Source organism: Lepus europaeus, unplaced genomic scaffold (assembly GCF_033115175.1).
Source record: "Lepus europaeus isolate LE1 unplaced genomic scaffold, mLepTim1.pri SCAFFOLD_246, whole genome shotgun sequence".
Taxonomy (NCBI): domain Eukaryota; kingdom Metazoa; phylum Chordata; class Mammalia; order Lagomorpha; family Leporidae; genus Lepus; species Lepus europaeus.
In genome coordinates, this window is record NW_026909129.1 from 18182 (window position 1) to 40898 (window position 22717).

Genomic DNA, 22717 nt, shown 5'->3' on the forward strand with positions numbered 1-22717 from the left:
ACGCAAACCAGTGTTTTGATATGGGGTGCCAGGTAAAATGTGGAGGGCTCTTTCCCCTTTTCTCCAAAGGCAAAACTCTTTTCCTTCCACCTTGCTCCCTGTTGTGGGAGAGTTGAGGGATGTTTCTAAAGAAAGAACATGATGCCATTATTTGTACCTTTGTGGGAATAACTAGGAATGTTTGACACTCCTTTGGGAATGGACGCTTTGCAAACAATCTAACTACAGAAGACACTGTTTTTTTTAACTTCTTTTTTTTTTTTTTTTTTTGACAGGCAGAGTTAGACAGTGAAAGAGAGAGACAGAGAGAAAGGTCTTTCTTTTCTGTTGGTTCATCCCCCAAATGGCCGCCACGGCCGGCTCTGTGCCGATCCAAAGCCAGGAGCCAGGTGCTTCTTCCTGGTCTCCCATGGGGTGCAGGGCCCAAGCACTTGGGCCATCCTCCACTGCCTTCCCGGGCCACAGCAGAGAGCTGGACTGGAAGAGGGGCAACCGGGACAGAATCCGGCGCCCCAACCAGGACAGAATCTGGCGCCCCAACCGGGACTAGAACCCGGGGTGCCGGCACCGCAGGCGGAGGATTAGCCTATTGAGCCATGGCGCTGGCCTGTTTTTTCAGCTTCTGGCAGCTTCTAGTGTGGGGTTTGATATACACAATGCTAACCCTCCTGATCAGACCTGAAATCATTCCAAAAAAATTGCCATCCACTCCATGTGCTGACTCAGCCTGATCCAAGGGGGCATATGTAATAAGACAGACATGCCTAACCCATAAATCGTGCTTTCTGGAATTTTCTTTCACTGTGTCATGCCTTTATTTCCATGCCACCAAGATACCTTCAGATTTTAAGAGGAAGTTACGCCATTTGGAGCTGGGAGAGTGATCCATTTTTTATCTCTGTGTTTTGTTCTGTGAATTAATGAGATTTTATCTCAAACATAATTTGTTTCTGTGCTTCCAGGAGACATTGGTCAACAAGAGATGGCTCCAAGTAAGAAGGGTGCTGTCCTTGTGGATGGCATCATACTGAATGGCCCCACAACAGATGCAAAAGCTGGAGAAAAATTTGTTGAAGAGGCCTGTAGGCTGATCATGGATGAGGTGGTTCGGAAGGCAACAGATATCAATGAGAAGGTAAAAATAAGAACCTAAAAGAAATTCCAGGACTGGGAAAGATGGGTATTTCCCGTAACTGCATGCCTGGGACCTAAATTAAATGGAAGCACAAGCTTTCATTTTCTCAAGGGCATTGTCTCAAGGGGATGTCCAGATACCAAAGTTTGGGCCACACCCTCCCTGGAGCCCACCCAATGTCTGCTTTCCTTGAAGAGTGGACCTTTACTATGTCAGTCATCATTTGTTGCGAGGTTGTCAGAACCATAGCGTAGCTAGAAGAGCCCATGGAGCACAGCAGTGAGGCTCCATGCCCTAGACTGTAAATAATCTGCTGATCTGATGCATACACTCGCTAAAACACGCTTTGCTGGGTACTGTTTTAAGGCCAATTCTATATGCATCTATGTATTTAATGCTTAGAAAATCCCGTAAGGCAGATAGTCTTTATTATCCTCATTTTAGAGATGAGGAGATGAATGAGGCACAAAGAAATCAAATGACAAAGAAGTCAAATATTTACCCAAGACCATGCACTAGTGTCAGAACTGGGACTATGATCCAGCAACCCGACCTTAGACTTTGTACTTTTTACGACTTCTCCAGGAGGCTTTCAAATAATTAAATTGTCCTTTACCCTATTAATTGCTTTTCATTTTGGAATTGAATTACCAACACATGAATGTATGGAAGAGATTTTTATTCCAATTACATTATTCATTTATATTACATAAATTCATTTATTTATAAATACATTATATTACATAAATTCATTTAAAAAGAGCTTCAATGTGATGGTATTTATTTTAAATGTTTGATCCCGTGTATTTGGGAAAACTAGATTGACCTGGGCTGTGAACTTTGAATGGATTCAATACAAATAAAACCACTGCTGATCTTTTGTATTCATTGAGATTAATAATCTATAATTGCATATTTTCCAATGTTTATACTGCTGCAATAGGTTGGATCTGCTTTATTTTGGAGCACACTGCTCCTCTGGCAAGTTTTTTTTTTTAATTGGCTTTTTTTCCCGTTAAATATTAACCAAGTGCTAGCTATGGGCAAGGCATTATATCTGGCCCTGGAAGATAAAGAGAAAAATAAGGTAAAAGCCTAGCTTTGGACAGAATGTATAGTCTCATTGGAAGGATAAGTTTTCTTTGGAAATGAGAGCAGGAGATCCCAGGGTGAATGTGTAGACTGGTGTAAGGTGGGGCAGATCACTGGAGTTTCAGAGGAACGGGCAGGGTGAACTTTAACATGGAATGTAATGGTTAGGTAAGATTATGTTGGGCAGAGAGAAGTCAAAGCGAGGTTGCTCATTTCTAGGGGTGTTCAAGAAAACAAGATGGTAAATAATGGAAAGCATTGCAGAAGGACAAAATATTTAACATAGCAAGGGAGAGAAGGGCTCATGGAGGGGATACTGGGAGATGAGTAGGCAAGGCTTAAAGTCTTCAAAATATCAACTGTGGAGCCTCATGTCAATCACAACAGAGTAGAAGTGTGGGCTGAGGATGTGAATTAAACTGAAAGCTATGCAGGGGTTCAGGGAAAGGAGGTGAGATTTTTATGCCACTAACTTAGCCTACTGTGTTTGAGATCCAACAGGACACCATTGACAGTGACCTGTGATACATCCCTATGCTTAGTGAGATGATCGCTCCTAGTGTCCTGACCAGTAGGCCCTTCTCAGACACATAAGAAGCTGAGCTATAATTTATGCTGTATGTTTTTGGTGTGCAGTTCCATGAGTGTTGATAATTCATGTCACCATCGTCACAATCAGGATATACAGCACTTCCACCATCCCCCACACGCCCCTGTGCCTTCTTTCTCCTCTAGAACCTGTGAAACACGGATCTATCTTCTGACCTTACAGATGTTTGCCTTTTCCAGAATGTTGTGTAGAGGAGATCATATTCAGAGTGGCCTTTTGAGTCTTGCTGTTTTCCCACAGTGAAATGTACCCGAGACTCCTCCATAGTGGGGAGTAGTATATCAGGAGTCATTTCTTTCCATTATCAGAGGCACTTTTGATTTACCTCTGCCAGTCATTACAGCATGGATTTAATTTCACACCTCTTGAAAACTTGGTCTTTTCCCCTGCCTCTCCCAACCTCCCACCTCCCAGTCATCTTACTCCCTGTCTCTCTCCTCCCTTCCACAGCCAAACTTCTTAAAGAATGTCCACACCTCCCCCTCCCTCTTTCTTCACTTCCTACATCCTCATTTCACAGCAATCTGGCCTCCACACCCACCCCTCTAAGTCAAATTTCTCTTGCCAAGAACACCTCCTTGTTGATACATCCCATGAACACTTCTCAGTCTTTATCTAATTTGGTTTCTCAGCAGTCTTTGATAATAGTGACCTTCTCCTTAAACATTCTCTCCCTCTTTCTCTCTCTGTCTCTCTTTCTTCCCTGACCCCTAGTAGTCTCCTTACCTGTCAGACCTGTCTTCATGGCATAGGTGAGCTCTTCTCCCATTGCCTGATCCCCGGTGCCCCGGGGAGCTATGATGGCTTCTCTTCTTTGCTGTAGGTTTTTCTAAGCCATATCATCATTCACTCTTGCATAATCGGAATGTATGCCTAGAACTCTACCACTGAGTTGTCACGAGAGTATCGGATCAACTGCTACGTCCCTTTTGGGTGTTTCAAAGGTGACTTGGACTAAATGTGCCCCAAACTCATCATACCTTCCCTACCTGAGACCAGAAGCTTCTCCTATTACCCCTATTGCCATCATCAACCTGGGGTCCAAAATAGAAATTTCAGGATTGTCCTTGGCTCATTCCTTTCTCTCAGCCTCACCATCTAACTGATATCCATAATCTACTGCTTCTGCGTTTTAAATATTGCTATAAACTAAGCATGTCATCCCTATGACATCTACTGTCAACCAAACCATTACCTTCTTTTGCTTTGTTTCTTCCAGTAACTTCTTGCTTCCAATCTTTCTTAGACTCTCTACAAAGCTAATAAAGCTTTTTTCAAAACACACAAATATGATATCATTTAATCTCATTATCTGAAACAGCTCAATGGCTTCTTTAGAGACAAATCGAACCCTGTAACATGACTGTCATGATCTGGAACATATTTCCTCATGTATTTAATATTTCATTCAACACATCTTTATTGGACACCTATTAAGGAGGTCAGCTCTGTGTTAGTTACTTGTGATCAATAAACAAACAGTTCTAGATCTCTGCCTCCCTAGAGATCCTGTAGGACATAGGAAATAAATGAAGACCATAATGTATTGAAAAACAGAATGTGCTATGAAAAGGGGAAGAGAAGCAAAAACTCAAGGGAATTCATAGAGACAGAGTACTAGGCAGGTTTTAAGTTTAAGTAAGAGAGCTGGGATTGCTGTTGTTGATAAAGTGACGTAAGAGCACAGTTTTGGAAGAAGTAAGGGCATCAGCTGGGAGGATATTTAGGGAAGAAGCATTCTGGGTGAGGGAAGTGGCAAGGAGGCCAAGGTGGGAGCAGCAGTCCCCAGGAGGAAAGTAGTGTAAGTGAGATTAGCGTGGAAATGCAGCCAGGAGAAGTACGTAACCTAGAATCATTTTATGTCTTTGTAAGGACTTTAGGTTTTTCTCTGAAGGAAATAGGGAACCGTTGAACATATTGGAGCCCAGGAATGGCCAGAGCTCAGTCTGAGGATCATTCCAGCCCCTAGGTTGATAGCAGACCAAATGGAGCAAGGGCATACGCAGAGAGAAATCTTACGATGCTGGTTGAATATTCCAGCCCTACATGTTGTTTCTCTTGTCCATAAAGTCCACAGCAAACTTACACAGTTTCCCAGATGTGTCATGAGCTGCCCTAATTTTAGTCTTTGTGACTTCTGGTAACTGCTTCTAGAATACCTCTTGTATTCCCTCATCCCCCAACCTTCGTTTGGTTCAGTCTACTCTTAAATTTACAGAACAGTGGGTATCAGTTCTTCTAGGATGCCTTGGACCTTGCACATCCAAGATGGAACCCCCATTGTTTCCAACATCATCTGCATGATTACTATAGCTCTTGTCATGCCAAACTGGTTTCCCATTTAAATACAGTACTTCGCATTTGTCTCACAGCTTCATATAGTCCATGTTTCTCACATCCTCTCAATACCTGGCTCTGGTGGGTTCTTGATGAATTGCATGTTGTTGCTGATCTCCAGGTTTGTGAATGGCAGTCTCCTGAACAACTGAAACAACTTCTTGATTTGGAGATGAGAGACACAGGCGAGCCACAGGACAGACTGTTGGAGCTCTGCCAGGATGTCATTCGCTACAGCGTCAAAACTAGTAAGAGCATGAATCTGCTGCCTTGATCTGTACCTCTAACAGGTTCTTAAATTTGTAGAGCATTCATCTACTTCTTAATAAAGTGAAGTACAGTAATGTTTATGGGATGAGAAGCATGGATCAAAAAATAGTGGTTATGATGTTTTTACAATGGTCCATTTAATCTCTGATCCAAATCCATTGTCAAGGTCAGAGATAAATTGAGAGGGAAATTAGTGTTTATATTTAGATGGCAGCTGCTCCTTGCCCAATTCCATACTCCACTTGTACTCAATACCATGTGTTATTGCTTCTACTTGTAGTTTCTTATGTTGATCTAAACTGACAAATAATATTTTGACTCTATGGGCTTGTTAAAGGATTTAAACACTTGATGTCTCAAAAATTTTAAAAATTTTAAAGAGGGCATTTGGGGGTGGGCACCATGGTATGAGTTATGCAAGGACACCTGCATTCTGTATTGGAGTACCAGTTTGAGTCCCCACTACTCTATTTCCAATTCAGCTTCCTGCTAATGTGCTTGGGAAGGCAGAAGAGGTGGTCCAATTATTCAGGCCCCTGTTACCCATGCAGGAAACTCAGATGGAGATCCCTGCTCCTACTTTGACCTGGCCCAGCCCTGGCTGTTGAGGGCAACTGGGGAGTGCAACAGCAGATAGAATACCTTTTTTTTTTTCCTTGCTGTCTCTCCCTCTCTTTTACTCTGCATTTCAAATGAAGAAGTAAATCTTTAAAAATGGATGGCACCTATAATATATACAAGGCTAGATTGATTTGGAAGTCACTGACTAATTCTTTGTGGTTTGCAACTACCAAATTCTTTCATCAAATATTGCAGGATCAAAAAATCAAAACCTTTAGGCAAATGTAAGAAAAATAAATACATGGTAAGTTTTTACTGTGGTTATCACAAAAATGCAATAACTACTGTGCTTATTTGTGAACGCGATGATGGATATCTCTCTTATAGTGAGGTACTTTTGAAACCTGAGTCTTAATTTCCTAAATACCCATAAACAAGTTGCAAAAGTGAAAGAATAACTTTCCAAAATATTCATTTCTCAGTGTGACATAAAGGTAATGCAATGCTTAAAACCATACAGGCACTATGCTTTGTGAATTCTGACACTGGACTAAATTTAGTGGAAAGTATATAATAAAATCCTGGCTAAAAATAATTGGATTGTATTCCCTTGGGAAAGTCTGGTGTATGTATCAAAAACCCAGTTAGCATTTCAAAAGCAGAGATACATATCTTATTATTATAGTGCATGTCAGGAGTGTAGAATGACATTTAATGTAGTAGATTTTTCAGTTTACTGGATATTTTCCATAATGTTACCATGGAAATCAATCATAAATTAACACAGAACTATAAAAAAATCTTATTAAAATTACTTGTAGCAATGTCTGGTTTCATTGTCAGATCAGAGGACATTTTCCATGTTTTAGTTGAAAAGACATTTTCTTGTGAGATTTTCATTTTTTATTGAATCCTGAGTTTAAAGAGGGGAAAAAAAAAAAAAAAAACCTCCAACCACATGCTGTAAATTGTAATGAGAGGTCACTGGCTAAAACGGTTCACCAAGACTCAGATTTAGAAACAGACCTCCTGTCTCTTTGTTTTCTGTCACAGTGGGCTTCCAGAGATTGGGAATGTGAAGCCCAGTCTGGTGTATGGTGTGAATATTCACTCCTAAAGCCAAGACCATTTAGGAGATCCCTTTTTATCAGGAAAAATGATGCAGAGAGTTGGAAGGAGAGGTTGTTTGAATTTGAAAGGAGATTTCATTTGAAGTCATTTGAATTCAGAAGTGTATGTAAGCTGTATGATCAGTCACATCCTACTGCATTTACATGGCGCCCACTGCACTGGCCCAGTCTGAGAACAACGGGCCACTCCCTGCTGTAGCCTGAGCTGAGCCTGCGGTGAGTGGGATGCCTTCGGAGGGAACGAGGTTAATCTGGAGATTTTCAGAAGATAAAGGAAGCAGGCTGTGATACCTGCACAGGGCTCAGAGAATGCGCGTTTCAGGGATTCTGGTCTGTGTGTACAAAAAGCAGCAGGTAAATCAAAGCTCGGAAAAGAGTGCTTGGATTCTGCTTAGCTTAGTAGATGAATTTTCAGCATTTTTTATGTACACAGTCATATACTGAGCTTTTTAAAAATTGAAAAGCATTTTATGTTCAATAGAGCACACATATTGGAAGCGTTTAGCTCAATGAGTGCTGTGCATGTGGAAACGTCACCCAGATAGAGATTTAGATCATCTCTGATAGTGCAGAGGCTCCCTCGAGTCCCTTCCCGTTCAACAATTTCTTCCAAGTACTGAGAATTCTAGCCTCTGCCCCTATAGACAGCTTGGCTGGTTTGAGTGCCGTATAAATAGTATCATGTCATATATACCCTTTTGTGTCGGGCTGTTTTCATTGTCTGAAAGATTATTTGTGTTATTGCTGTATCCATAGTTTCTCTATTTCTTTTTTATTGCTGCATAGATGAATACTCTGTTTTACATTTACAGATCACCCAAGATTTTTCAACCAGTTGTATGCTGGACTTGATTATTACTCCTTGGTGGCCCGATTTATAACAGAAGCATTAAACCCAAGCGTGTAAGTGCCAATGCTACTGGAATGTCATAGCACATACGAATTAGAGATGTTTTTTAGTAGATGGAATTTTACTTAATGAATTTATATTTAATGATTTCTTTTGCATAGTTTCCAGTTTTATAACATTTAGCAGTATTCAAAGAGCTGTCTGATTTGTATAGTGACACTGTGCAATGGGTAAGGCAGAAAATTGTTATCTCCATTTAACAGATGGGAAAACTGCTTCAGTAACTTTTCATTCATTCCTGTATGAAAAGTTATATCTGTGCTAAGCACTGGAGAGACACTGGAAAGAGAAACCAACCTTGACTCTGCCCTGAAATCTGGTATGAGAGAGATCTAGTCAAAATGACCCACATAGTTTAGGAGAAAATTCAGATATGTGGTGAAGGAGAGGTACATGATGCTACAAATAAAAAATGAGACATTCTTTCCTAGTTGGAAGCTCAGAAAAGCCTCCTCTTAATAAATGACAGTTAGGAACTGAAAAATAAGCAAGAATTATGTAGGTAAAAGAGGGAGGGCTGAGTTCCAAGTAGAGGAAACCACAAGTACCAAGGCCCTGTAGTAGGAGGGACTGAACTGGAAGTGCAGCTACAGAGCTACAGGGAGTAGAGTAGAAGATAAGATTAGAGAGAGAGATAGCAGCCGGCCATGTTAATGAGTCATTCTGAGAGCGCTGAAAGCCACTGAAGGTTTCTAGATCATTGAGTAACATTTGCTGTTTGAAAAGATTGCTGGAAATATGAAGAGGAAATAAGAAGGAAACGATTTGGAAAGTATCAGGTGAGAGATCCTAGTAGTTTGGAGTTAGATAGTAGGAATAGTCAGAAACAAAATGATAAAATAGGAAAGCCTGCATAGTGTGTTGGCTCTGGGAAATGAAGACAAGAGGGAAGCTTCTGAGATGACATCTGTATTTCAGGTGCTCATAGCTGGGTTCACGGTTATGTCATTCATTGACATAGGAAGCCCTGGGAGAGTGGAAGAATTTTCAAGTATAGGACGGAAGAGGCAAGATCAACGCATTTGAGTCTGAAGTGACTTTAAGATGTCCAAGAACATATATCCACTAGACTGAAGGATATCTAGGCCTGGAGTTGTGAAATCCATAGAAAAGATATAAATGTAGAAGTTATTAGTAAAGTTATGATTGAAATAGTAGGTATAGATGATACCCCCTAAATCATTCATCCTCAGCCCTCATTCAAATTAATGTGGGAAATTTAAAAACTAGATAGAAAGAGAGATGGATATGATAGACAGATGATAGATAGATGGCAGCTGGCTGGCAACAAATACATCTGAATTTCTGTGGGCATGCTCCATACATTGATCGATATATTTCCAAAGCTCAACAAGGGATTTTAAGTGAGTGGTCAAGATCGGAAAATGTCCTCCCATTGCCTGTTTGATACAATATAGAGTGAGAAGAGAAGAAAGCTTGGGTCTGGACCTTGAGAAGACCCAACATTTATTGGTAGGCTGGGAGAAGGAGGATTAGCCTACAGAGGAGACAGAGAAGGTGCTGAAAATCAAGAGAGAAGGTACAGAGGCCTTGAGGAGTGTCACATGTTGTTCAGTAGTGAAGATGAAGATTAAAAATGTCCACTGGATTAGCAACATGCACATCATTGGTGACCTTAGTTACAGATGCTTTGGTGGCACCATGAGAGCAGACACCAGGTTCAAATATGTGGAAAAGCAAGCAGTGAGTAAGTCAGGAGAGACAGTAGGGTTATACTCTTTGAATTTTCTTGTATGTACAAGGGTTTTTTGGATTATATTCTTTGAACTTTCTTGTATGTTCAAGGTTTCTTTTTTTTTTAGTTCTTCATCTCAGTTTTTTATCTGAAATATTTAGAAGTTTTTAATTGTTGCTAAGCTTGAACCATCAAAGCGCAGCAGTCCATGAGTGTATATTTTTTCACACTCTCTATCTCCTGCCCTATGACTAGGTTTACAGTTGACCAAGTGTTCCAACACAGCTTTCACGCTTGTTTTTTAAAAAATTTGTAGGTTCACATAAACACATATACCTTGTTTTCATACTCTTGTTGTGTGTACACTGATTTCATCCATGGTTAAAAGAAGAAGCTGTCTTATTTTTCAAAATATGATACCTGTGCAGGGCTGGGAACACAGATTGTCAGTACGTAGTTGCTGTTATATATATATATATATATATACATATACATATACATATATATTATATATAAATATAAAAATATAAATATAAAAATAAATATATATATATATAGCCTGTACCCCAAGGGTTTCTCTTCCAGATGTAAAAATAATTGCAATAAGTCCTGTGACTACCAATCTAAGTATGTGTCTGCATAGCATGCATATATACGGTATACATTTATTCAGATAGAATTAATGTGATCACTTAATTGAGAAGAAAAGTGTAGATATTTAGTCACCCCTGAGTTCTCTCGAGACAGGAGACTCAAACATTACAAAATAGGGCTCTGTGACTCTCACAGTTTGGGTCCCCTGAGAAACCACTGTAGATGGAGATTGGTGAGTAGCATAGTTACTCAGGAATACCCTTGAGAGCAACATGGAGTGAGAAGGAGGATGCAGGAGTAGCAAGGACAGGACCAAGCTGCCATGCAGGCTCAGTGACAGCCTGGGCTGATTGCATGGAGACCCATGGCCCACAGTGGCCCTCCAGAGAGGTCTGGAATTGGGGCTGGGAGCCAGGCCTTTTTAGCTCATCAGGTGTGGACTGCCATAGGAAAGGGTGTGTCCTTAGGGAGGTAGCCTTCTGCAGCCCAGGCAATCCCCAAAGGGGCTAACACAGCTATGATCTCTGTCAACGGCCTTGCAGCCTAGAGTAACAAATCCTTCATTGCCAGGGGATCTGGCAAAAATAATGCGATATCTCCCAGCATGCTTCTCAGTTGAACAAGCACAGCAGTGTGGCGGAGGAAGCCCTAGTTCAGAAGAGGTAGGCCCCATGTAGAATATGTCTAGCTGACGATTAGCATATTCATGAGAGTAATCTAACCTGGTCACCATGATGATGGCTGTTCTTCAACCAACATTGACATCCAACTCAGTACCACAGGATCCAAAGAGTACAATGACCACTACTTATAGCCAAGGCAAAAGCTCTAGTGCACTGCCTTTGTCTTTACCCATGGGATTGAAACTTTACTCTAAAACTGTTGATGTATCTTGTGTATCATGAAGGTCACCCCATACTGGCACTTAGGGAACCATGCCTAGCACAGTCACTGATGAAGTAATTCCATGTTTCCAAAGACTACCTACACATTGGCAGCCCCTTGGTTTAATAAACTCTATGTGCGTCTCTTGGGACACCAAAGGGATGTTTTGACTCTAGTCATAGAAGTGAAGTGTTTTTTATATCTATCTAGTTATACGTATGAGGTGTCCCCAGTGTTTCTATTAGTGGAAGAAGCGGTTCTGAAGAAAATGATTGAATTTATTGGCTGGAAAGAAGGGGATGGAATATTTAACCCAGGTGAGTACAATTAGTTATTGCCATCACCCTTCCATGACAAGCATCCAAAAACTTACTCATATCAGGAACAACATCCTTACAGCTCCACACACTATACAACACTGGGTATTAACAGAGCTGCTTGGTGGGGATCTAGCTTGTGCCTTTCTCCAGAGTGATAAAACATTGCACATACACTAAATAAATGACACACACCCTTAACAAGTGAGATGCCTATAATTTAGGACTTGTATCTAACACTAATGTATTTATCTGCTCTTGGGCATTTAGAAGGGCTATGATAAGTCCTCAGAGTTTTTGATCAGTTTTATTTGAGAGGGCGTCAGAATCACATTTGTTTATCCTGCAACCACCATCTTTTTTTTTTTTTTTTTGAGTGAGAGATGAACATGGGTTGTCATTTCAGTTTTGTTGATCAGGTAGTAGACAGAATATTATTGCCTATGGAGAGCTAGGTACTGGCCCTGTGTCCAGACCTCATAGATTTACAGTGTTACTTTGGGAAAGCCCTGGAATGAAAGAATAGACCAAAATATTCCTCTTTGATGAGACTGAAGGTGTGGGATTGGAGCTTAGATCACTGTGTGTGGAATATGGAGATGTGGGTTGGGGGCAATGTTGGGATAACTTCCACAGTGATTGCCTCTAGACTAGCACTGCTACAGCTATTCAGGCTGCCCCTTGTTGAGCACTTACGGAACTTAACTTCATGCTATAAATATGCTATTTTCATTTTTTTTGCAGGTGGCTCAGTATCCAACATGTATGCAATGAACTTAGCTAGATACAAATATTGCCCCGATATTAAGGAAAAGGGGCTCTCTGGGTTGCCAAGATTCGTCGTTTTCACTTCTGCCGAGGTAAAAAAAATATTCTTTTTATTAGATATAGGTTTTCTGAGAATGCAGTATTTATGAGGCTTCTTTGAGCACCCGAGGGTAACTACTCTGCCTAAGTATAATCTAATATTGTGTTCTGAAAAAATTCTTGTGGGTCCAATTTTGTAGACCATCCATATGTAATATTTACAGTCTGTAACATTTTCTCTGAGAAGAGAGAACACTTGATTTAAAAGTGTTATCTCTTCCTGTGAATTCCCTCATTGAGCGTCTCATTTATTAAAACATAGATGATCACTACTGATCTCAGTGAGGTCTGCTAATCACATAATTGATTTCTTTGATTGGCAAATACAAGGAAGTCATCTTCCTTTTCAAGGGAGAAGGAGGTACTTGTAACACACACACACACACAATTATATGTTCCCTATCTCTTGTTTTATTCACCACCAATGTAGAAGGTCAGATTGTGGGTAAGTACCTTGACTTTGAATTAGGCTGCCTGGATTCACTTCTCTCCACTGCTTACTGAGTGACCGTGAGTAAGTTGATCAATTTCATTGGGCCTCAGTTTACTAATTTATAAAATTTGAATGAATTAGTTAACTTTTCTGCCTCGCCAATTATCCCCAAGTCCAACAACATAGAAAGATAACCGTGTATTATTGCCTACACGTCTTGGGAGAGATGCACTTGGGAGGCTGACCTCCCTCACCTGCTAGGGGTTGACTGGCCAATGGCTGACCTAGGAGTGGCTCAGCTTGGATAAATCCAGTGACTTCTCTCTGCTCTATGTGTCCCTGTCCTTCGGCAGGCTAGACTAGGTGTCTTCTCATGGCAGTGTCGCAGGTGAAAAAGAGCATCGAAGTACATCAGGCCTTGTGGGTCTCAACCTCAGAACAGGTGCATTGTCACTTCTGCCTTGTTTGCTTAGCACAATAACACATCTGTGAACTGACATGTAATGTAGGCAAATCAGCTCCATCTCTTGAGGGGACTCGCTGAAGACTCACCAGGCAAAAGTCTGGATACAGGGTTGCCCTGACCAGCTGGGACCATTAAAACAACCAGCAACCACATCATGGTCTCCGACTAGTGAGTTGTTCAGAGGTTACACTAGCTAATGCATGTGATGAAGAGTCTGGATTGCAATAAGAAGTCAATTAGCTGCTGTTGGTAGGAGAGGAATGATCCGGCTGCCACTAGGTGGGAGAGCAGATGGCCTCGCTTAAGTGCAGTAGTGAAATATCAGGGAGATTCCAGTGGGTGCCTCCCTTCCGCTCTGCCATTTCTTCTATGCCAGGTTCCTGGTAGCAGCATGAGTTTAGCTTCTTCACCTTCTGTGGCAATGTCAGGTCTCCTGTCAAAAAAAAAAAAAAAAATGAAGTGGGCGCAATCTGAAGTTCTGTGTCATTTCCAACTGGGATTTCTTGTGTGTGTTGCTTTCTTCTAATGAGCAAAAGTCACTTTATTATTGCAAGGGATGAAAAGTGCACTGGGCTCTCCACAGTGTAAGAGAACGTGACCACCCCCATGCTCTCCCCAAGCCCTGTTAAACACCACAATTCTGGTTAGTTCATCACCAGAACAGGGTGTCGAACATTCAGCACCTTGAAGGCACCACCTTGTCTGAGAGTCCTTTTTTAAAGAATATTTATTGATTTGGATAATAAATATTAGTGAGAGGGAGAGGGGAAGAGAGAGATAGATTGAGGGGGGAGAGAGAGAGAGGTCCATCTTCCAGCCATTTGTTCACTCCCCCAAATGACTGCAACAGCTAAGGCTGGGCCAGGAGAAAGCCAGGAGCCTGGACCTCCATCCACATCTCCCAAGAGGGGTGGCAGGAGCCCAAGTACTTGGTCCATCTTCACCTGCCTTCCCAGAGGCATTAGTAGGGAGCTAGCTTGGAAACTGAGCAACTGTGACTCAGAACTGACACTCTAGAACTCGATGATGGCATCACAAGTAGAGACTTGAATGTTGGGACGTTAGATAGAATCTCATAGATCTCCAATGCTGGTTTTTTTTAGTTTTCTAATTCTTTTTTTTTTTAATCTGACTGTACAATTTCCAGAGATTTGTTTTCTAACTCAGATATTCTTTTTTCTGCTTCACTGATTCTGTTGTTAAGGATTTCCACCACATTTTTTATTTGATCTATTGAATTCTTAATTTCCAATATTTCATTTTTATTTCTGTTTAAAATCTCAATTTCATGAGAAAAATTTTCTTTCATGTCATGTACAGATTTCTTTAGTTCATGAATTTGCTTCTGATTACTTTTAGTAATCCTATGATCAATTTTTTTAATTCCATTTCTGGCATTTCTTCAAGCTCTTCATTTTCACATTCTAGTATTGAAATGTTGTATTCCTTTGGGGACATCGTGTTGTCTTCCTTATTCTTGTTTTTTGAATTGCTTCATTTATTTTTAGGCATTTGTGGAGATACTTGTTGGCTTATTTTTTCTTACCTGTGATGGCTTTTATCTTTGTACTATGCCTCCATGGGTTAGTGGAGTGTCTGCTCTTTCAATGAATACCCTGAGGTGTGAACTGGGTGTGGCTGGGGAGCTGTGTTCAGTGCTCCAGAATGAGGGAAGTGTCCAAGGTTGATTCCGAAATTGGGCCTGGTAAATCTCTCTCTCTCTCTCTCTCTCTCTCTCTCTCTCTCTCTCTCTCATCAGAAGGGAGGTTTGTTCAGCTCTGTTGGCATAGTCTCACACTCACGTCCTCTCCTCCAAGGAGACCAATACCTGGTTGGGAGCCCCAGTGGTCACAATATTCATCCACACTGCCACAAGAACTGCACAAAGGATCCGTGCAGTCCTCAGTGTGAGCACGGATCCTGCAGCAATGACCCTCATCAGGGAATCAGGGAGCCCCGAACATGTGGAACTGCCCACAGTGACTGCCCAAAGAACCTGCTACTCCCTGCACCCTCCTGTGCACCCACAGTGTTTTCACACAAGGCTCCCATAGTCCCGAGCACCCAGCCCCCTGTTAATTCTCTCAGCCACACTCAGGTGTCTCCTCTCAGTTGGTTGCTGGGCACGTGGACACAAGCTATATGTCCAAAATGGCACCCCTCCTCTCTCAGCTGTTTACAGGATGCCAGTGCTGAGTGGTTAGGAAGAAACAAATGTGCCCTCTTTATTTCCCTCTAGGTTGGCAGGAACACTGTCCTCCATAGAACTCCAAGCCAGACTCACGCCAGGCTCTTCCCATAGCTTTATCATCCCTGGCTTGGGCTGCTGCCGTCTGGTCTCTCTTCACTCTCCAAAGCTGGTGCTCAGGCTCTTGGCTGCTGGAGTCCTGAGTTGTGTGTGTCCACACCCTCCATGTAGGTCCACTGTGTCCCTCTAATTTGCATAGTTTCCTCTGCCATATTCTCACTAACTCTCCCCTGAGAGTGCACTCTCACCATGAGTTTTTTAGCCATCGTTCATTTGTTTTAAAACTTGATGGAGTTCTTTTCTGGGATAATTGCCCTGGAAAGGGGGCAAGAAATCACATGGAAATCCCGATTATGGCACGGTGTTGTGGTTTAGCGGGTACCGCAATGCCAGTATCCAATATTGGCACAGGTTCAAGTCCCAGCTGTTTCACTTCCATTCCAGCTCCCTGCTAATGGCCAGGGAAGAGCAGCAGAAGAAAACCCACTTGTTTGGGCCCCTGTCACACATGTAGGAGACCCAGTTGAAGCTCCTGGTTCCTGGCTTCAGTCTGGCCACCATAACCATCCTGAGAGTGAACCAGTGAATGGAAGATTCTCTGTGTCTCACCATCTCTCTGTAACTCTTACTTTCAAAGCAAACACATAAATGAATCTTAAAATGAAAACCATAGTGAAGATGATCCTGGAAAAGACCAGAAATGCAGGTGTGGCTGGTGAACTGTGAGTGAAAAGAAATGGAAATCTCTTGTGGTTATGAAATCAGAACTTAAGAAAAGTTTTTTTTTTTTTTTCCAAAAAAGACAGAATGTATACCTTGTCTTACATGCCAGTAGAAACTGGAGCCAGACAAACAAGAGCCAGGTGTGGATTCCACAGAAAGTCCCACCACTTTGAGCACACTGTAGCCATGATTATTTATGTTCACCCCCTCCATCCACACTCTGATTTGTAATGTTTCTCCTCCCCTGCTCTGCCGAGAACACTAGGACATAGCATTTGCATATGTGATTTTGTATTTGAAAAGCAGAGAGAGAGAGAGAGAGAGAGAGAGAGAGAGAGAGAGAGGGAGGGAGCAATGTTTTGAATCTGGTGGTTCATTCTCCAAATGTTTATAACAGCTAGGGGTGAGTTGGCCACAGTCAGGAGCCTGGAACTCAATCTGGGTCTCCCACATTGGGTAACAGAACCCAGCTACTTGAGGCATCACCTGGTGCCTCCCGGGGTACACAACAGGAAACCTGAATTGGGGGTGTAGCAAGGACCTGAACCTAGGCATTATAGCAGGAGAGGCATCCTAAGTTGTATTTTCACTCTTAAGCCAAACACCCACCCCCCATCATTTAAACTGATATTTTAATTACCACCTTAACTATTATTATACCAAATGAATCCATTACTGAGATAAAAAAAGAATTAAAGGAGCCTACATTTACTAAACAGTTTTCAGATCTATGTTATTATTTTTGCTTTACCTCCCATCTTTTCTTTTTGATCTGTGGTCCAGTAAGTTTTCCTGTACTATTTTTCAGGTGGTTTTTTCCAGTTTTTATCCTGACCTAAATTAGTCTAAATCTGTTCTGCACTGTCAAATGTAGAATATGTGTGCTCACCATGAAGTCTTTTTTGTTGTTGTTGTTGTTGCAGACTGAAGGTTTAGATTGTAATTCAACTGTTGATAGAGACCTGTAAGATTATGATGGAGACCCTTGAAGTGTCTATATCCAAGGTCATCTCCGTGGTGCTCAATGGGGCTCATACAGAAGGAGTCTATAGTGGAAAGCAATGAAAGATATCGGTCCTTGGGTGTAGAGCCATTCTGGGTTTGTAAACTTCTGGATAATTCATAGCACTTTTGGAATCAGCATAAAGCAGGATTGTTGTCTGCCACTAAGAAGTGAAGTGAACAAAGAAACGTAGCTCCCAGGCCAGTGATCCATTGGCTTAGTTCCTTTTTAGCAGGGACAGGACTTCAAGAAGGCAAAGGAGATGTCTCAGATGCAGTTCTCAGGGTCATGGTTCTTTAAATTTGGGGCCTTTGTGCCTCACTCACTGCACCCGCTCTCTAGGTTGGGATATTGTTGCATGCCTTCTCAATGGGCATCCTTAGGGTACCCTGCAGAGCATGGGGCTGTGGTCAGTCCATCTGGATTCAGGCTCTGGTCTCTTTAGGAACTGAATGAGCTGTGTAGTTTTGAAGAAGATCCAGGATGTTCCATTTCTCCATTCCCTAAAATATAAACTTTGTAAACCTTGCTCTCCCTACCAGCTAATTTGAGCATCACCATAACATTAGATGGAGTCCAAGTGTCCATGGGGACAGCGAACATCGGGACAAATCAGCAGTGCATTGAGAAACCTAAGGACATAACCAAAACCCCGTGGGAATCAGAAAGTCAAACTTCTGCTCAGGGTTCTCTTTCATGTAGGTGTTTGCTGTGTTGTCTTTATAGGAAGGATTTGTGGGTCTTCTGTAGATTTATGAAACCCACAGGAAGTTTGGGACTTAGAAGGAATGACTTATCTTCTGCCAGGGCACTGTCTCCATTTGCTTCTGAATTGCAGCCATCTGGGTTTACCTTCCCTAGACACTACTCAGCATGTCTGCAGCACCACCTTCTTCCTTTTCTTCCTGTACCAGGGCTCTTTCACTTCTGTGAGGCTTCAGTTTTGCAGACTTTTTTTTTTTTTTTAAATCTGTCCCTATCCATTTGAGATTGACATTGGGCTGCACTGAGGTCCTTAAAGATAACACTGCCAGAGCTACTCTTTCTCTGATGACAAGGTCTTTATTTAGCACATCCATTGGTGGGAGATACTTTGCTATTTTCTCAGGGGTAGAGCGCAGTGATTTTTCCTTATAGGCAGATCTCCATGGAAGGGCTGCATTTATCATCATGAAATCAATAGCTGTTTGGTTGCCAGGGCCCAAATCTCTTGTGAGAAATAACTCACCATAGCTATGTCACCTTAGCTATGCCAGACATGTTACCTCCAACCAGCCTGAGCTGATGTAGCAGGTAGAGAATTAATTACATTTTCATGTACATTATTACTCTTCAATATGCATATGTTCTTGTAACAACCGGAAATAACTACATCCTGCAGGCATTTTTGGATGTGTCATATTTGATATTTGGAAATTAATTACTTAGGATTGCTTCATTTTTCCTGATGCTGTTACTTCTGCATTTATTTTTATAGTATTAAAAAAGAGAGCTCCCAATAAAACTCTCTTGACAAAAGAAGGAAAAAATTACCACATTTGAGGGAATATATCAAGTTAAATGTGAAGGCATGACTGCTCTTTTAATGTATTCATACCTACAAATTAAATTACTCGGGTTTTTTTTTTTTTTGGTACAATAATATCCTTTAGTACCTTCATTTTTCTGGCATGACAAAGAATTAATTGACCACTTGTCTGCACGAATATATAAAGAATTACATCTCCAACGTTTGAATGCTAATTATTTTATAGATTTCATGTAGTTGGAGGAGAAAGGCCCAAGAACCCAAAGCACATATAATTGTTTGCCAATAGGAAAGAGAAACACCTACTTTCAGAGCCATCAATTAGCCCCATTCATGTCACAGCCAAGAAAGTAGCTTGTCTATAAATTATTGTTATTTTTGTTATGATTCTAGCCATATCCCTGTGTGCATAATTTCAGCTTTGCATTCAGCATTTAACAAGGTTGGTCAAGTGTCTGATCATCATTTATAACCCATTGTTTGTTCTTGGAAATAATTAAATTCTTTTCTAGTCTGTGATTGCAATCTGTGTGATAGAGCTTTGCTGTCTCCTGGAGGGTTTCAAGTCAGCAGTGGACTAGATTTTAAGTTTCCATCAATAGTGAGCCCCTTTAGTAGCATCAAGAGGAAACTCTTTTCTCAACGGTATGAAAACCAATAGTTTGTTCCATATGCTAGGCACCATATTAAGCCTTTTGCATGTATTAACCCATTTCAGTCTTTATCAAGCAGATGGAGTAGGCAGTGTTTACATCACTGCTTTATAAATTAACAAATTGAGGCTTGAGAAGTGTACATGAATTGTTCGCCCTCCTATAGCTATAACTGGGAGAACATGGAGTTAAATTCTGGTTGCTTTGATCTGAAAGTCTCCACCTCTCTACTAAGGAACTCAATGATATTACTCTTTTTCTTTTATGAAGCAACTTTCCAACGATGGCGATTCTTGGGCATAGTGACATACAGTCATTGAGATAATAAGCAACACTTTTATTGGCTGTGTGCTCACTTCCTTTGCTTTCCCCCTGCCCTTTTTAATTCAGAGTCATTACTCCATGAAGAAGGCAGCCTCCTTTCTTGGGATTGGTGCGGAGAACGTGTGCTTTGTGGAAACAGATGGAAGGTAAAGGGGGTAGGGTCCAGAAGCCTAGTGGGGGGCAGGGAAAATGCACAGTTTACAAAGCAATACTACTGTCTGTTAACTACTAAACGTAATTCAAAGTCTCAATTCTGTGTCCCTCAGAGGTAAAATGATACCTGCAGAACTGGAGAAGCAAGTCTGGCAAGCCAGAGAAGAGGTGAGAGGGAAGAAAGGGAAAAAGAGAGGGAGGCAAAACATATGTGCACGTCTGGGGATGTGAGAGAGAAGCAGGCAGCCAACCTGCTTCTGTGTGTGGGAGAGAGAAGAGAGCCCGTTGGAATCACAATAGGGAAACTCATTTCCAGATGTTCTGTTTCCAGGTGCATGGCTCTCCATGTTCTGTGGAGTTTCTCGGATGTTCTCATTCCCAGGTGGCTGGAGCCTATTAAGACACTGACATCATCGTATTCAGGAACCCTCCTCTCAGGGCTAAAGTGAGCCCTAAGGATGCACCTCTCCTCCCCAGGAGGGCCCACTCTCCTGCTTAACTCTTCCTATTGAAAAAACTGCAGGCCAAACCCCTCGTCTCTGGGCAGCATTTAAGACACTTCCTGATTTCTTGGCCAACCTGTCTTCCCCAGTTGCTTCCAACACGAAGTCTATCTTTTACTGTCACCGCATATTGGGTCTCTGCTGAGTATTTCAGGGGCGGAATGTCCCCTGTTCTGTAGCTGCTAGAATATATTAAAGCTGCAGGACCACTGTTGGAGAGAGCAAGGCATGGCCATGGTCACCTGCTTAATCCAACCAAAGCTGCCCCGATACCTGCTTTGTTAAAAGGTGGGTCATTATTTCATGCCAGTCCTTTTACTTCTTGGACCAAAAGCCTACTGGATTTTGGTGTACCTACTTTGTTGTTTCCCTCCTATCACACCATTGCCTGTACTCTTGATGGAGTGTCATACCATTCTCCAGCAACTTTCCAAAAGTTAGCACCCAATCCAGCCATGACTGCTGATGAGGGAAAAGCCCAGCTTCTGAGCTGGGTGTGAACACACCTAACCCCCTAGGAGCTCACACTATGAGAAAAATGAGCTCCTTAAATTTTTTTGAGTCTTATAATTTTATTTCTATCATTATATTTTCACTTTTTGGCATTTTCATGAAAATCCCCTTGTCCTGGGGTATGTTAGATCATTGTATGTGATTAGAAATTTTGTACTTCAAAATTCTGTCATTACTGCAGAGGTCTTGGCTTCAGGTGTGTGTCTTTTGATCTGCATTTAATTACTTATTTTTAAACATTCCGATGACAAGTGGATTTGAGAGTAATCTCATGTTTTAGATGATCAGATTTCTTTAGCTCTTGGGTAAAATCTACATAACCTTATGAGGAGTTTGTTCTGTTGTTAACCACAGGTATTGCTTTCTTTAACATCATCTTTTTCTGTGCAAGTTGCTATTGAAACAGACTTTCATTAAGTCATGAATGCTTGTCTGAGTGATTGTGCTTCCTGCATGGGTCCTGGGGTTCCTTCCTTCCTTCTTCCCTCCCGCTCTGCTTTCCCTTCTCCCTACCCCCATCCCCATCTTTCTTTCTTTCTTGGATTTTTAACTTTTCATGATGGAAAACTTCCAGCCTATACAAAATTAATATAATGAGCCCCCATATACCTGCTGTGCGACTTCAGTAACCACTAGCTCATGCGCTTTTTTTGTTTTATCTACACACCACCTGCTTCTACCACCCTAGATTAGTCTGCAGCAAACTCTAGACATTATCTCATTTCATCTACACAGAGTTGAGTATTTCTGCAAAAGATATTGTTTCTTTAAAAAAAAAAGCCATGATTATATAAGAGAATGGTTTATCAATATCATCAAATATTGCAGCTTTATTACAATTTCTCACATCATCTTTTTATAAATAGCTGGCTAGTTTGAACAAGGATTCAAACAATGTCCCACATGTTGCATTTGATTGACGTGTCACATAAATATTTTCTAATCGATAGCTCCCTCCTTCTATTCTCTCCACCCCCAATTGATTTGTTGGATAAACCAAGTCCTTTGTCCTGGAGAGTTGTCCACGTGGTGGATTTTGTAGATTACATCAAAAATTGGAGAATCAGCCTGCTTCCCTCCTCCACACTGCCCTGTTTAGTCTCTGTATTTCCTGGAATGTGCAGTTAGATTTTAAGACTCAATGAGATTGAAGTTGGGCTTTTTGCCAGGCAAGTTTCATGGGATTTTGTTCTGCCATCACAAGACATCTGTGCCACTTTTAGTGATAGCATTGATCCATGAGGCAGGGTTGTTGGACTCTCCATGTATAGCCCCCTGCCATTCTCACCTCATGGATTTTGCTACCATTGATAACCATTGTCTAGACCTATTATTTGGTGAAGGGGTGTTCTAATTCATTCTCCCATTCCTTCCTTATTTCCTGGCAGGCATTCTCCTCTAAAGAAAAATGTTCCTTCATCCCTATTTGATTTTCCTAAGGAAACAGTTTGCATAGACAAGACCAGATCAGTGCTATAGTCTTTCCCTTCATTTACCAATTTTCAAAATAGTGAGTGAGTTGCCTCGTATCCCTTAAAGAGGACCCCCATTTCCTTAGGTATCATTAAGAGTTCATGTTTCTAGCATAGTGGATTTTATTCGTCAATATTATTTCCATTACTCACGTTTTGTTTGCTTTGACAATGAAAATACACAAAACTGAAATAATCTTAGAGTTGAGAACTTGAAAAAATATTGTTTGTAAAAAAAATGAAAATTGCCATAGTCCCATTTAAAAACAGAGCAATGAGGTTAGAATGGCTGTG

General features: G+C 41.4%; 1 protein-coding gene across 1 annotated transcript in view; it reads left to right on the forward strand.

Moving 5' to 3' along the window:
- Positions 1-967: 967 nt before the first annotated feature.
- Positions 968-22717, forward strand: part of LOC133754619 (acidic amino acid decarboxylase GADL1) — a 147070-nt gene continuing 125320 nt past the window's right edge. The window contains exons 1-7 of the mRNA XM_062185040.1: positions 968-1135; positions 5296-5422; positions 7948-8038; positions 11431-11537; positions 12282-12397; positions 19849-19928; positions 20049-20103. Coding sequence (XP_062041024.1) covers positions 983-1135; positions 5296-5422; positions 7948-8038; positions 11431-11537; positions 12282-12397; positions 19849-19928; positions 20049-20103 — 729 coding nt within the window. The 5' untranslated portion in view covers positions 968-982. The remainder of the gene's footprint in view (positions 1136-5295; positions 5423-7947; positions 8039-11430; positions 11538-12281; positions 12398-19848; positions 19929-20048; positions 20104-22717) is intronic.